The 16,975-nt window shown below is 40.6% G+C and overlaps 1 protein-coding gene across 3 annotated transcripts; it reads right to left on the bottom strand.

Moving 5' to 3' along the window:
• Positions 1 to 13,012: 13,012 nt before the first annotated feature.
• Positions 13,013 to 16,097, bottom strand: LOC109944029 (uncharacterized). 3 transcript variants are annotated; one of them, XR_004856351.1, is made up of 4 exons: positions 15,931 to 16,097; positions 14,836 to 15,821; positions 14,512 to 14,753; positions 14,192 to 14,430 (listed from the first exon to the last, which is right to left on the bottom strand). XR_004856351.1 is itself a non-coding variant. In XM_020548423.2 (3 exons), the coding sequence occupies exons 1-3, from the start codon at positions 15,940 to 15,942 to the stop codon at positions 13,013 to 13,015; spliced, it is 786 nt and encodes a 261-aa protein (XP_020404012.1). In that variant the 5' UTR covers positions 15,943 to 16,097. The 3 variants fall into 3 exon arrangements, 1 of the variants encoding a protein (XP_020404012.1); XM_020548423.2 differs by lacking the exons at positions 14,512 to 14,753; positions 14,836 to 15,821 and adding an exon at positions 13,013 to 13,468 and having other exon boundaries at positions 14,113 to 14,430; XR_004856350.1 differs by having other exon boundaries at positions 14,330 to 14,753.
• Positions 16,098 to 16,975: the final 878 nt, after the last annotated feature.

Raw genomic sequence — 16,975 nt, 5'->3', positions numbered from 1 at the left:
GTCGTGTATCCCATCTAGCCTAGGTTTGCAAGGCCCTTAGACACTTCCGAGGTGAATGCCTAGGGATCCACTATGAGGCCTTTACAAAGTTCCACTAGCTTCAGATAACCCGCTACGATTTCGTGAGAAGAGCGATATAGGAATCGCTCGTCCAGAAAGCCATCGTAGCATGATCGAACCTAGAACCTCCCTACACCGGCAACTCCTCTATCGCCCTTACCCGTTTTAGGTAAGGTAGTCCTCCACTAGCTTTCCTAATTAGTCAGCCAAGGGCGTCCCATACCACCCTTGTGGTAACACTGTTTTCCTGGGTGGTCGCTCCATGTTCCATCTAACATAATAATATTATCATGAACAATAATTAAACCAACAATGACAATGGAACATGATTGTAATTCAATATAGCATTAATCCCAAAATCAGGTAGAGCAATAGCAAGTCTACCAAATAGTTCATTTGTTTGCAAGGTATATGGTAAACAAAACTAGGATAACCTATTAGGTCCCATCAAATTAACCTGAGCATGTCACAGTGATTAACAGAAACATTATTAGGTAAATAAGAGTGATCAAGGGCACAACTTGCCTTATACTCGTGATAACCTGTTGTCCAAATGCTGACCCAAAAGTTGGGCTTCTGATTCCTCGTCACCTCGCCTCTACTCGTAACAATACATACAATCAACCAAATAATGGATATGGTAACATTACACCAAAGCTTATAAACAAATAGCGTAAGAATATCCTACGCGTCGCTACGAGATCGTAGGTTCGAGAACCATTAAAATTGGAGCTAAAACGAAGAATTTATGGATAAAACAATATTTTAGGCGCAATACATCTAATAGATGGGATCTAACAAATATTGCTTTAAACTAAGCAATTATTAAATTAAAATATTTGAGTTGGTATTAATCATTAACAATCATTTATAAAATGTGTAGGTTAGAAATATAAATTAGATTAACTAGATTATCTAGCTAATTAACATTAATTAATTAATTAAAACATGTGGCATAATTAAAACAATGTTATTACTACGTACGTAAAAATTAATATGAACCTAATACAACTAGAACAGATGGAAACAAATTATTTGATCTAGAAAATATCACATTTTTAATAAATTAGTAGGGATGCACAGAAATAGGAGACATGACAATGAGAAATGTTTGTTTACAAATGCATGACCTAGCTGTTGCCAACTTATCATGATTGTACCTACTTTTAAATTTGTGCTATCTATCAGTCTTGCATGTAAAAATGTATGTGGTGGTGGTTATCTATTAGGTGAGAATCATCAAGCCTATCATACGAAAAGACCCCTAACCTACCTCTAACTTACCTTCCAATCAAGCTCTTCCCTCTCTCGTTGTTGCTGGTCATCTCGGTTTTGATTATGAACCGGAGATCGATCGACACACCGGAAGTGCGGCGACGAAGCTCTTGCGAGCTGGTCACGACGATGTTCTGGCTGCCCCGGAAGATGAACGCACAGTGAGCAATTACTCGCTGGAGTTGTCGCTAGAGTTTGGGCGGGGTCAAACTTCGACGAGCTGATCATCGAGGCTTATGGCTGCGAGCTTGGCTGGCGATGGACTGTTGTGGCTTTGATGACGGCGACATTGCTGCGAGGCTATAGAGGATATGAGTCTATGATTGATGACTTGAGGTGTTATGATGACATTTATTTATATAGGCTGGGAGGTGGGTGGTTACACAAGTACACAACAGATCTAATCTGTTACTTATCTGTTACAATCCTATCCTGTCTGTTAGGAACTCTAACAAACTCGAAACCAAATCCGTTACATGACAGATCTAATCGGTACTTATCTGTTACAATTTTATCCTATCTGTTAGGAACTCTAACTTATCTCTTTTATTTCAATAATATTGTTGTTAATTTGTACAAATAATATTAGATCTTCAATTTAAATAAACCTTAGAATATATTTTTATTTAAAATTTTAAATTAATTTTTTATGTGTTACACGCGAGCTGAAAGGAGTATTTTCTTAAATATCTTATTGTGATATCCTAAATTGTATCGACTTTACCTAAATAGCGTCGTGTACAAACAAACCAATAAACATACATCGATCCATTACATTAGCTTATATTTCTAATTTTTTCTTTCTATTTTAAATTTAAAGTTCAAGTCTAATTTATAGCTAAGTTAAATTTTCTATTTCAAGCATAAATTGCAACAAATAAAAACTCAACATGAATGCAAAGCATTTTTATTAATTAATTTATCCATTTAAGCAAATAGAAAGTAGTAGGAATAATTCATGTAAGAGTTTTACAATAATAATTATTAACAAAATAATTCAAACACATAGCCACATTTTAGAATAATAATAAAATAAATTTATAATCTTTACTTATTTATTTTAAAAATATAATTTCTTATGTAAAATCTATATTAAGAGATAGTTTAACTTAATTTTTTAGAATAAATCTTTAACACAAACGATAGTTCACATAAGAATCTTTTAGGTAATCTATTATTTGAAAACATATTTGTTTAAATCATGAAATGGGTTTTCGTTTTATCCAGAATAGGATTTTGGCGTGTTACAAATTCTATCCCCTTAAAAATAATCTCGTCCTCGAGATTAGTAAGAAATGAGATGCAACCACTTTGGTTTGCGGTTTACCTTTTAGTTTCCTAATTAGTTCAAAAATTGATGTTTTTTTTCTTATTTTAAGTACTAATTAACATGTGCTTTAAGAAAGCATGGGTGTCTTTTAGTTATAAGATAAGATATGGTTTGAGCAAGGATAGATTGTGTTGGGACTATGCTTCGTCGCCGAAGGTCTGGTAGGAAGAAACAGCTTCGGCTGAAGCTGTCCGCATGTGATGACCGAAGGTTCCTCTTCATGAAGCTTCGGAATTACAAACCGACATAAAAGTAGAATGACCTTTTAGTCCATAAATGTTTGAGTCGCTGTTGTAATCCCTTATGGGGGGCATAATTGTAATTCCTCACAGGCTGTGTCCCGTGTCTATAAATAGTGAACAGTATTCCTTTACTGTTCACGCATTCCTGTATTTGCAATCGCATCATTCGGGAATCAATCTTTGTCAAGGCAGAGATATAACTGTATTCAATGATTAAATACATTGAGTAGATATAATATGGTTTGTTTATGATTCATTTACCTTTGATATTCTATATTTTATGTTATCTTATACAATCTATTAAAATTCAATTACGAAGATTTAACCTTCGTAATCGTATTGTCATCAACCTTCGTCCAAGGTCCATTAATCCCCAAGGGAATAATGCTTCGTTGGACGAAGGACATTAACATTTAACATTTTATGTTGCCTTGTTCTTAATTCATAGCATTTGAGAACAAGTCCCCAACATTGGCGCCCACCTCCGGTCAACTCACTTCCACTTTTTGAGCTGATGGCTTTGATTAACGATCAAGTTGGAGCTGCTTCGGCCCCGAAGCTGGTGCTCCCGATAACAGGTGGTTCATGCTTAGAACCAGCCAACAAAAAGCAGAAGAAAGAGGCGCAGAGAAGGGTACAACATGTTGGAGTGCAGGGACCCTTCATCAAGTCAAGATGGTCACACATTCCAATCACCTTCTCCCAAGAGGATCTTCAGCTCAAGGATTTTCCTCATAACGATGCTATGGTTATTTCTTGCGTTATCAAAGGATTTCTGGTCCACAATGTTTTGGTTGATACAGACAGTGCAGCTGATATTATATTTGCTAAGGCCTTCAGACAAATGCAAGAGCCAGAAGACAAGATTCATGATGCTACACACCCTCTCTGTGGCTTCGGAGGAAGACAGATTGTAGCACTAGGCAAGATCACCATGCCAGTGACCTTCGGCTTCATCAACAACACCAGAACCGAGCAAGTTGTGTTTGACATTGTTGACATGGAATACCCTTACAATGCAATTATTGGTCGTGGTACCCTCAATGCTTTCGAAGCAATTCTTCATCCTGCTTACCTTTGCATGAAGATACCTTCGGATCAAGGACCCATTGCTATTCATGGAAGTCAGGAAGCTGCCAGAAGGGCCGAGGGAAACTGGACTGACTCAAAAGCAATCCATAACATAGATGGAGCTGAAGCTTGTGAACAGTACAAATTCAGAAGGGAGAAAGCAGCTTCGGCAGATCAGCCGAAGCCCATGCTCTTATGTGAGGACATAGCAGAGCAGAAGGTGCTGTTGGGCTCCCAATTATCCGAAGAACAGGAGAAAACCTTGATAAGGTTTTTGTTCAACAACAAAGATGTTTTTGCATGGTCAGCCAATGATCTTTGCGGAGTTAACAGGGATGTTATTGAACACTCGCTCAATGTTGACCCATCTTTTAGACCCAGAAAGCAGAGGCTTCGGAAAATGTCTGATGACAAAGCCGAAGGCGCTCGGAATGAAGTCAAAAGACTCCTCAGTGCAGGAGTTATCAGAGAAGTAAAGTACCCAGAATGGCTAGCTAACACTGTTATGGTAAAAAAGGCCAATGGCAAATGGCGAATGTGTATCGATTTTACGGATCTCAACAAGGCCTGTCCGAAGGACGAATTCCCATTGCCAAGGATAGACTCCTTAGTTGATGCAGCAGCTTCGTCAGAGCTTATGAGTCTTCTCGATTGTTATTCAGGCTATCATCAAATTTGGATGAAGAAGGAGGATGAGCCGAAGACCAGTTTCATAACCCCTAGTGGAACATATTGTTACCTTCAGATGCCTGAGGGACTCAAGAACGCTGGAGGAAGTTTCAGCAGAATGACTGCGAAGGTTCTCCAGTCTTAGATAGGCAGAAATGTGCTAACTTATGTTGATGATATCATTGTAAAAAGCACGAAACAGGAAAATCACATTGCTGATTTGCAGGAGACCTTCGCCAGTTTTAGACAAGCTGGTCTAAAGTTGAATCCAGAAAAATGTGTCTTCGGAGTAAAGAAGGGGAAATTTCTTGGATGCTTGGTTTCAACAAAGGGAATTGAAGCTAATCCAAGTAAAATTGAAGCTATACTTCGAATGGAGCCACCAACTACAAAAAAGGGAGCCCAAAGATTGACAGGGAGGCCGGCATCTCTCAATAGATTCATATCCAGATCAGCAGAGAGAAATTTACCATTCTTCGAAGTGCTGAAATCAGCCGAAGTCTTTCAATGGGGACCAAGCCAACAAAAAGCCTTCGAGGAACTGAAGCAATATTTGATAGATTTAACAACATTAACTCCACCAACGTCAGGGGCTCCTTTGTTATTATATGTGGCAGCTTCGCATTCAGCGGTAAGTGCAGCACTTGTCCAGGAGAAGCTTGATGGCCAAGTCAAGAAGCAGGTCCCAGTGTATTTTGTATCTGAAGTTCTTAGTACATCAAAGAAAAACTATACAGAATTGGAGAAGGTGTTATATGCTGTTTTGATGGCATCCAGGAAGCTTCGGCATTACTTTCAAGCATACAATATTGTTGTTCCTTCTTCACAACCGTTGAAGGATATTATGAGAAATAGAGAAGCTACTGGACGAATTGGAAAATGGGCTGCAGAGCTCAATGAATTTTGCATTGATTATGTGCATAGATCTTCGATCCAGTCTCAAGCGTTGGCAGATTTCATTGCTGACTGGACGCCAGGGGCTCAGGATGAAGAAACAAATAAAGATGCCGAAGTATGGACAGTGTTTTGCGATGGGTCTTGGGGAACCTTCGGAGCAGGAGCAGCCGCTGTGTTGGTCTCACCATCCAAAGTTAAAACTTGTTATGCAGCAAGACTCGATTTTAGTTGTACTAACAATATTACTGAGTACGAAGCCCTGCTTTTGGGCCTTCGGAAGTTAAAAGCAATGGGAATCAGAAGGGCCATTCTTAAAACTGATTCCCAGGTTGTTTCTGGTCATATTGACAAGAGTTGTAAGGCTAAAGATCCGAAGCTTGAAAAATATCTAGACACGGTCCGAAGGATTGAAGCTTCCTTCGAAGGATTTTCTGTCAAAAATATCCCTCGAGGACAAAATGAGCATGCTGATTTGCTAGCTAAGTCAGCAGCACAGGGGCTGCCCTTACATTCGGATGTGTTCTTCGAAACAATAAAAGCACCTTCAGTGGAACTTCTTGAAAGAGCAGTCCTCAATATATCTCCTGTTTATAGTGAATACTGGAGAACTGAGATTATCTCTTACCTTCAGGGTAATTTCCTTTCAGATGACGAAACTTACAACAGGAGGATAGAGGCAAGAGCTCGTCCATATGTCATGATAGAAGGGGAGTTGTACAAGCATGGAGTTTGTGCTCCATTACTCAAGTGTTTATCTAGAGCCGAAGGCATAGAATTGATGAAAGAAATACATGCAGACCTGTGTGGATCTCACATTGGATCTAGGCCGTTACTTGGAAAAGTTTTCCGTCAAGGGTTTTATTGGCCGAAGGCAGCTTCGGATGCAGCGGAATTAGTTCAAAAGTGCGAAGGTTGTCAGAAATGTGCAAGAGATAAAAAACAACCTTCGTCCTTAACTCAGCTGATACAACCCATCTGGCCATTGCAAAGGTGGGGCCTTGACTTGTTAGGTCCGTTACCACCGGCCCAAGGAAACTTAAGATATGTTGTAGTGGCTGTGGAATATTTTTCTAAATGGATTGAGGCAAAGCCTTTAGCCACAATAACTTCGGCCACCATTCAAAAGTTTTTCTGGCAGAATATTGTTTGTCGTTTCGGAGTACCAAAGGCCATCACTGTAGATAATGGAACACAGTTCGACTCCGAAGCTTTCAGAGAATTCTGTGATCAAATTGGAACGAAGATCCATTTTGCATCAGTCAGGCATCCGGAGTCAAATGGACTCATTGAAAGAGCCAATGGCATCATAATGACAGGAATAATGAAGTTAATCTTCAATCAACCCAGGGGAAAGTGGCCAGATCAATTAATCAAAGTGGTATGGAGCCACAACACAACAATATCAAGGTCAACAGGCTTTACTCCATTCAAATTATTGTTTGGTGACGAAGCAATAACTCTGGAGGAAGCTAAAACTGGATCAATAAGAGTAGTAGCTTCGGCAGAATCAGATTCTGAAGCTGATCATTCTGTGGAAAAAGATGCTATAGAAGGGATCAGGCTTCAAGCTGTGGAGAACATCAATAAATATCAAGCCGAAACAATCAAATGGCGTGATAGAAAGGTTCGGCTAAAGAATATTGAGCCAGGACATTTGGTGCTTCGGAGAGTGGCTAACCCAGATACAGTGGGCAAGTTGCAGTTGAAATGGGAGGGACCTTTTTTGGTAGCATCTTCGTCAAGACCCGGTTCATACAGATTGAAGGATATGGACGACAACGACATTCCTAGATCTTGGAATGCGGATGAGCTTCGGCGATATTATGTATAACTTGATGTAATTTTTTATATTTTTTATTTTCTCTTTCATGGCACCCTTTTCCTTTCTGAAGGGGGAGAAAGGTTTTTAATGGGGCCATCACATGTAATTTCCTTTTTTAGCTCTATAAGAGCAAAATCCCCCAAAGATGTAAATGTAAAAGCTGAGAACACACCATCGAGTGCCGGAAAGAAACAGGGAAGAAGCTCCAAAGTCGTTCCTAAGGGAATGCAGAGCTTACAGCGAAAAATAAACGCTGATTCCGCCGAAAGTAAAAGGCGAAGAAGCTCCAAAGACGTTCCTAAGGGAATGCAGAGCTTACAGCGAAAAGTCAACGCTGATTCCGCTGAAGTAAAAGGCGAAGAAGCTCCTAAGGGAGGCTTACAGCGAAAAGTCAGCGCTGATATGTGATTGTTTCTAAGGAAATAACGGTTGTGATTATGGCTTCGGATATGTGTTTGGACATTCATTTGCACATCACATTACATCATAACATTTGCATTCATAAACATTCATCCAGGCATATGTAGGATAACCATCATCATAGCATAAGTGGTTGCTTCGGCAAAAAGGAAAAAAACGGTCTTTTGTACTTCGTCGTGTACGAAAAGAAGAGCTTCGGAAAAAAGGAAAAGTTGTTTTTTATGCTTCGCTGTGTACGAAAAGAAGGGGAGGTGTTTTTTCGCCTTCGGCTCAAAAAGATAATTTCGTCCACATCAAAGCGTCTCTCATACATTAATGGAAGGGTAAGAGCATATTACAAGGTATGAACAGAATTCATTAAGAGCAGTTTAGTCATATTTACATAAGTTATTTCAAAAGTTTCTTGAGTTTGTCTACAGTCTACTCCTACTGATCTTCATGAGGCCTTCAGCTTCGGCGTCATACTCTTTAAGCATCGGTCTCGGCTTCGTCATCCTACATGAATTAAGTTGTTGTGGGTCAAAACCAAGCTTGAAGGAAAAGGTAAGCACAAGGTATGATCTCTTACTGGTTCAAGATGACTCCGAGCTTCGTCTCCAGCCTTTTCTCGCCCGCCTTTTGTCCATATCATCTTTACAAATCTATTAGAAATGCTTCGGGCGAGGTCAGGAATATCATCTAAAATTGATGGTGATAGAGTGAAATTGGGCCTATTAACAATTTTTCCATGGTCGCAACCAGCTTTCAGAAAAAGCTGCAGCAGTGCCCCGAGAAGCTACCCAGGCACAGAAGTCACCGTGCCCGGCTATAACTTCGTCAAGCTCATCAATTTCACCCTCAATATGTTCGAAGGTCTTTGGTAAATCTTCAGTTGACGGGGTGAACTTCCCACTGCTAGCCCCGACTGAGTGGAAGATTTTTCTCAGTCGTTGAATACATCTATTACTAAACTCTAAGCATTTGTCTTGAAGGCTTGCCAGTAATTTTTTCAAATCTGAATTTTGTTGGGCTTCGGCTTCAAGTTTCGCATTAAGTTCTTGCTTTTCTTGTTCAAACTGTTCAGATTGGCAGAGAAGCTTCGTATTCAATTCTGCTATTTTAGCTTCGGCTTCTGCCAATAAGCCTTCAGCTGCCTGAAGCTCGAAGTTTTTCTTTTCAATAGTAGCTGATTGATCTTTTAATTTGCTGTCTAAATTTTCAATTATAACCTCGTGTTTTTTGTCTTCCAGATCCTGCTGCATTTTCAAAGCCTTGCTCAACAGCATACTCTGCACATAAACAACCTTCGTTAGAAATGTCTTCGTGATTAAAAACAATAAAAGACAAGGGAAAAGTAGTTCACCTTGAAATTGGAATAAAATAAACTACCAACGATATGTTGTCGTCGGTAGCGGCTGATATCCGTTTCCAGCTTCGGAAAACCGATACTCTTTGATAGAGTACCGATAATCTTAGCTCCAGTTTGATCCCGGATACAGTCTAATTTTTCATCGTCAATACCTCCGAAGAGGAGTGCTCCTGGTTTATATCCGCAAGATTTGGCATATTCTTTAAGCTCTTCTATTTCGATTTTTGACAATTCTTGTCCAACTAAATTTTGAAACATGAAGGCTTCGTCCTCTGAAGTTTCGTCAGCGATTTCCTTTTCTTTCCCAGACACTGCGGCCATGGTCTCTTCGGCGGCAGTAGTAGCTTCTTCTGTGGCCATGTTTAGCAGCATTTTGTCGATGTGTTCGATTGTGGTTTCCAAGTTCAAATCTTCGGTTGAGGTAGCTTCGGTAGCCGCGATCTCCGAAGGTGCGACTTCAATATTTGTTATTTCCTCAGCCGCTGGTATCTTCTGAGCTGAAGCTCTCGGTGGTGTCTTGTCAATGACTTCTGTCACTGCGATGATTCTTTGTCTCCTTGTTTTAGTTGTTATCTTCGTTTTTTCGGGCTCCTTTTCCTTCTGAAAAAATCTTGTCAGTTGAGGCCCCAATGGACTTAGCTTCGCAGGCAGGGATTCAGCCATTACCTTCAAAATCTCTTCCACGTCAGTAGCAGAGCGTGATGCGGGAGTCTCCTCTTCGTCGGATACTTTTTGCTTCGGAGATGATACTTTCCTCTTCTTCGGAATATTCTTCTTTTTTGGTGGTTCTTTCTCATCTTCATTTAAAGCTTCGGCTACCCTTTTCCTTTTCCGGCCTTCGACACCTTTATTCAGATTTTCGTAGTCAGGGTATTCAAAACCCAGGGCGTCCAGCACTCGATTCAGTCTTCGCTTCGGACGGGTACCGAAGGCAGCAGTCATCAACTGATCCTCTTTTTTGGAGTAATTACCAAGTATTTCATTGCACATTATTTCAATTGTGTCCAGCCACTCTTGGCAAGGTGTTTTAAAATATTTCTTAAACTTGTAATAGTAAGGTAACCGCACAAGTTCCCCTTCTTTCTTCTCCCCCTCTAGATTCGGCATTTCCCATTCTTTTAAGGTAGGAAAAACCCTGAAAGCCAAAAACTCTTGAACCAGGTCTCTTGTGCTGATATGCTCTGAAATAATTTTAAACTCAGCCAACGCTTTTTGGGTTGGACCTTCTGGTGTCATGTTGCAATGAGGTCGGGTTTCTCCGAAGATTAGTTCAAGCGGACTCTGCACAAGCTTCTCCTTGTCGTCATCAACCTTGACGTAGAACCATTCCGATTTCCAGCCTGCCGGCCACTTGCTTCGATAGCTGATGACAGGAAACTTTGTGGTTTTCCGATAGGCAAAATTATAGCAACCAAAGTTATCATGCAATCCATCTTTTCTAGCCTTCGTCTGATAATGCAGCTCATGAACTCGACAAAAGTTGTCGGCAAACGGCTCCACCGCCTGGCTTCGGAGGGCCCAGATATAGACGCTAAGCCTAACGATAGCGTTAGGAGTCAGCTGATGAAAGTAGATCCCAAACCTCTTCAATACATCTGCAATAATCCCATGCAGGGGGAATCTCAACCCAGCCTTTAGAAAGCTCTTGAAAATGACTATTTCATCCTTCTCTGGCTTCGGGGTAGTTTCTTCCCCCCCCGAAGCGTAGTAGCTTCTTCTGACTTTCATTGAAATAACCCGACTTCACCATCTTGGAGAGATCAGCCTTCGAAACAGTCGACTTTCCGAAGTCCAAGTGGCTGGGCTTACTTGGCATGGCAATACGATAATCATCTTCAGAATCAGTTTCCTCAATGTTTCCTTCTTCCGCTTCGGCAGTCGCCTGTTCTGTCTCAGCAGTGGGGATTTCTTCCGGGGTTACCAGTCCGGATCGTTGCATCGCTTCGGAGATGGGAACAGTCTCCGATCCTTCAGCTTCGCCTCCCTCACGCTCAACCCTAGCGGTAGAACGCACTCTGGCTATTTAACTCTAAATTTTTTGGGAATTAAATACTATTTCTTCCGAAGCTTTTCTTCTGACGAAGTAGGCTTCAAACTGGAGCTTCGTCTGATTCTGAGAGTCAAGCTTCGGCTATGGTTAAAAATTTTGGCAGCAAAACAGTGCAAATAGCAATGAATGCTGTGGTAACTTCACACCTACCCGTCTGTTTATATAGTGATGCAGGTAAGAAGGTGAATCGCCAGGATTCTTACACCAGGCGTACAGCTGGCACCCACTGAACGGTGCCACAGAACCCGAGAAGGTGAATCGCCAGGACACGTGTAACTGCTGCATGGCGGGGCAACCTCGCGCTCGGATTATTTTAATCATTTCTCGGCAACGAGCTCAGGGAAGGTGTTTTTTGGACCTTCGGCTTCACGAAGCCTAAGATACTTTTTTCACGGATCAAGCTCGTTACGAAAAATGATCTAGCACCGCGAAGGGGCTACTGTTAGGACTATGCTTCGTCGCCGAAGGTCTGGTAGGAAGAAACAGCTTCGGCTGAAGCTGTCCGCATGTGATGACCGAAGGTTCCTCTTCATGAAGCTTCGGAATTACAAACCGACATAAAAGTAGAATGACCTTTTAGTCCATAAATGTTTGAGTCGCTGTTGTAATCCCTTATGGGGGGCATAATTGTAATTCCTCACAGGCTGTGTCCCGTGTCTATAAATAGTGAACAATATTCCTTTACTGTTCACGCATTCCTGTATTTGCAATCGCATCATTCGGGAATCAATCTTTGTCAAGGCAGAGGTATAACTGTATTCAATGATTAAATACACTGAGTAGATATAATATGGTTCGTTTATGATTCATTTACCTTTGATATTCTATATTTTATGTTATCTTATACAATCTATTAAAATTCAATTACGAAGATTTAACCTTCGTAATCGTATTGTCATCAACCTTCGTCCAAGGTCCATTAATCCCCAAGGGAATAATGCTTCGTTGGACGAAGGACATTAACATTTAACATTTTATGTTGCCTTGTTCTTAATTCATAGCATTTGAGAACAAGTCCCCAACAGATTGTGACAAGAAAAAAAGACTCCACCCAAATGGTGAATCTTGATTCATCTGAGGATTTGGTTCTACTCATATCTTTCTTTGTCGAGGTTGACCTTCTTCTTTCATTCGGTCTTGGTGTGATCATCCGTGGTAGGGACATATAGTTAAGATAGTTGGGGTACATGGGTAGGTCAAGATCTTGTTTATCAATATGTTAGAATAGATGGATTATGTAACCTATTAGGAGTGCATGGCCGAGTTGGTCTAAGGCATCAATTTAGGCCTAGTAAATCATGTTAAAAAGAATACCTATGAGTGGGGGTCCAATTTACCTAAGGGCCCGTTTGGATGCCTAGAAATGAAACCTTTTCCAAGAAATGAATTATATAGAATTCAATCGACTAGAAAGTGATTCAATTCCATTTTTTTGTTTGGTTGTACAAGCAATTGAATTCCTAGAATTAAATTCTAGATGTTGTTTGGATACTTTGCACACAGAATTTGAATTTGAATACAAACAAGGATCTCTTGACTTTGCATCTGCTTAAAAATGAGCATGAACAATTTACAACTATCAGAAACTATTAAGTTCACAAATAACAGTTCCACAAAGGCAAGTCACACATAACAATTTCACAAAGTCATCAAATTCGCACATAAAAGTTCTACAAATACATCAAATCTTCACATAGCAGTTTCATAAAGCCATCAAGTTCGCACACAACAGTTTCACATAGCCAACAAGTTCGCACACAAAAGTTTCACAAAGACAGGTTCACACAATCAGTTCAACACAGAGATCTAAGTTCACATATAAGGTGTTTCACTTCCTTAGCTGCATCATAAGCCACCTCTTCCTCCTTTCCATTGGGAGTGCCATCATTGACTCAAACTTGCGTGCATTAGAGGTGAGGATGTCATAAAGCTCAAGTTCTGTGTCTTCGTCAAGTCCTTCAACCTCTTGTAATGCGGCGAGAACTTCGGCAGAAGAGGGTAGCTTTGGACCATCATCTTTCAATGCAGATGTAAGCATGTCAAACTTATCACACCATATAGAGTTAAATGAATCATCTGATCTTTGTCTTTTTAAACTACTCGAGGAAGATACAGAATATGGAGCATCCTTGCCTCCGGTATCATTCTCTTTTGCCATTTCCTTTGAACTTTCAGCTGCTGTTTTAGCACCCTCTCCATTTGCTTGGTCTTTATTGTACACTAGGCTCAGTAGATCCCAAAACTTCACAACCTTATGTCTATATCCTTTTGCTTCCTTATTCCTCTACAAAAAAATTGTTGCAAAGATACATCAACAAATAAACTTGGAATTGAAACATAAACTAAGCTGCAAAAAAATGGAATAAACTACTAGGCAACAGTAGCATGTATGACCAATTTAGAGTAAAAATAAGAACTGTGCAACATATATGGCACGATGGTAAGCAATCTCTAAAACAAGGTATTATTAAAAGCATACACACTCATATGTACACTTAAATATACACTCATATGTACACGACAGCTAAATGTACACTCATATGTACAGGCCTAAGCAGCCCAACAAGACAGGCCTAAGCAGCCAAGCTAAACTTATGTGTGTATGGGAATATGGTCTGAAAGTGCTGCCAAGGATATGAACAAACATGTGGGTATGAATGTCTGAAAGTGCCAGACAATAATTTATTTGATTGATGGGAATATGGTTTTTTATGCCAACCCTCTCTCTATGTCAAGTCTCTTGCTCGTCTGGCTGGATGGGTGGTGTTGTGCTTACAATATGTTGTGGTGTGTAAGTAGATAGGCTGGCAGGAAACGACTCTTGCATAAGATAATTAACAGGCCTCTATCTAGCTAGGCACTAGTGGACAACAAAAATTGAACTGCAACAATTGAACTGCAAAAATTGAACTGCAAAAAATTTCTTACCTCAATATACTCATCCCATACAGTGTCACTATCAACTTTGAGCTTGTTCTTCTCCCAATCCCATCCAAAACCACTAGTGGACAACAAACCATTAATGATATTGTAGTGCTTATCAAAGGTCTTGCTGCGAGAGCTAATATTTTCCTTTGTAATGGTGACATTGCACTTCTCACAAACATTCTTCACAACAGCTGTGTATACATGAGACTTCCACCCATTCTGACATCTATCACCTTTATTGTAATAGTCCACAAACGTATCGAGGAGTACCTTATCCATCTCATCATTCCAAGGAACATAGCCCCTTGTTTTCTTGTCCTACAATCAAAGAACCACACATATAAAAAACACAAACACAAAAATTCATAAATGACAAAGACATAGAAAACAGAAGCATACAACTATGAGCTTTGACCACGCCTCGCTTGATAATCAACAAACATTTCACTAGCTTTGGTGTCTCTAAAATTACCCCACTCATTAGTTGATTGAACATGCGTAATCAGACTCATTTCTCCTTGATTTTCAGCAGGAGCAGCAGAGATGAGACTATCAACTTCATGTATTAGAATATCGTCCATATCTCTTTGTCTATCTCTTAAAAAATTATGCAATATGCAGCAAGCATGGATGATCCTAATCTGCAAAGAATAATATGGCTAAATCAATACACAATTTTAAAACTAACGATTGAATTTCAATTGAATACCTACTATGTTATACCTGGTTTTCTAAATCAAAATATGAGCTGGTCCTCAAGATTGCCCATCTCATCTTCAATAGCCCAAAAGTTCTCTCTATCACATTCCTAGCCGTTGCATGGCGTAGGTTAAATAACTCTCTCGCAGTAGATGGATTGTTGCCTTGAATAGCCCATTCATTCAAGTGGTACCGTGTAGATCGGTACGGGCAAGAAATCCCGGACCATTTGTATATCCAGCATCCACTAGATAGTATTTACCACTAGGAACAACAAATGAGTCCTCCCGTGACATGGCATCACGTAGTATGCGTGAATCCGAAGCCGACCCTTCCCATCCAGCCAAGACATACAAAAACTTCATTTGTCGATCACAAACCCCTAATACATTAGTGGTGATTCGTTGCTTCCTATTTCTATACCTACCTTGGTCAGTCAATGGAACATTCACATCGATACTTGTGCCATCTAGTGCACCTAGACAATCCTCAAACCATTTCCACTTTGGATCCTCAGGTAGAGTGGTTTCTGGATTAGGAAGCTTGATGAACTCATGACTTAAAAATAGAATCCCTCTAAGCACTTCGTTGAAGTGTCGACTGATTGGTTCAAGAGACCACCCATAAGTGCTACGGATCAACCTCATTTTGGTGTTATGACCTACTATAAGCAGAAAAATTGCAAGCTTTTCTTCTACCGACACATTTAAGGTATCCTGTAGGCCACTCTTTTCCCGTAAGATGGCACTCAAGTCACTAAAAGATCTCTTAGTTAGGCGCAAACTGTCATAGCAATAGACATTTGAACCCTGGTACATATTACGTAGCATTTGTTTTCTGGACTCGACATTTCTCTCTTGAACTTCGTTAGCATCTACGATGTGTCTAGGTCTCCTCCGTTGATACCGGTTTGCAATAATAGCCATAATAGACACAGCTAATACAACAACTCTCTTTCGCTTCTTTCTCTTCCTTTTAATTTCCTCCTCGTTAGTATATTGAGTTGATATCTAGAACAAGTAATTTATATGCAATTAGACATGCTAGTTGAAAGCAAAATGCTCTACTCAAGAATAAAAACACTACTAGTAGGAGCACAAGGTGGAATAGGAGAAGTACCGATGTAGCCATGGAGATTGAAGGATTTGTTCGAGGTAGCTAGATGAAACTTGAGGCGGCAAATCCCAAAACAGCGAGCTGTTTTAGCACTCCTGCAAATGATTTGTTGGAAACATTACTTAACGCACAAAGGAAGAAGAAAAAGAAGATATTAGAACAGCAGACAAGTAAAAAACTGAAACTCAACAGGTTGAATATGATAAACTGTACATCTAATGAATCGCCACAAGTCAGATAGTTACATCTGATGAAAAAACTGTACAACAGGATGGGAATTCTCCCTTCACCTACAGACCTACATCATTGTTGATAACAAGACGTGGGTTCTGACTTCTGGCCTGATAATAACTTCTCTTGTGTTTCAATTAGCGTGAAAGCAATATGTGGGGGAAAGAGAACTGATGGGACTATATTTGTGCACTTTACTCCCCTGATATGCCCTGGAAATTCTTGCTCCTGAATTCTGATGCATCAAATCTATTCTAGTCATAATGCTACTAGACTGGATGACTCAATTAGACAGACAAGTAGTATACCAACCATCACCTGGCTATTAAATTCTACCCCGACCAATTGGCTGTTGTCAAGTTCTGTAGCAAACTGTTATTCTTGAGCGACTGGATACCGGATCTTCTTCTGCTGCTTGTTACTTTTAGAATTTAGAAGGGATACATAGAAGGGATACCGGATCTTGAGCGACTGGAGGCGGTCCTTGGTAGCCTCGTCGTACTCCTCGAGCAGCTTGGCGAGGTCGTCGTCGCAGGTGCCGGAGATGAAGTAGGCGACGCGGGAGCCGTAGCCGAACTCGTCGCGCCCACGCCAGGCACGCCACGCTGGGCGCCGCCACGAACAGGAAGAACACCAGGTGCAGGTCGCAGGGCAGCGTGAGCGGTGAGCGATGCCGCGAGCAGGGAGCGGGGCGGCTAACCCTAGCCACTTTCTGACGCTTTCCGATGGGTGATGGTCTGAAATGAGTCAAGGCTAAATTTCCAGGGACGTGAAATGGGCTGAAATGGCCAATTCAATTCTAAGGGCATCCAAACAG

This window comes from Zea mays, chromosome 2, assembly GCF_902167145.1.
Source record: "Zea mays cultivar B73 chromosome 2, Zm-B73-REFERENCE-NAM-5.0, whole genome shotgun sequence".
Taxonomy (NCBI): Eukaryota; Viridiplantae; Streptophyta; class Magnoliopsida; order Poales; family Poaceae; genus Zea; species Zea mays.
Note: the sequence above shows the minus strand (reverse complement) of the source record. Positions and strands in the feature narration are given on the sequence as shown.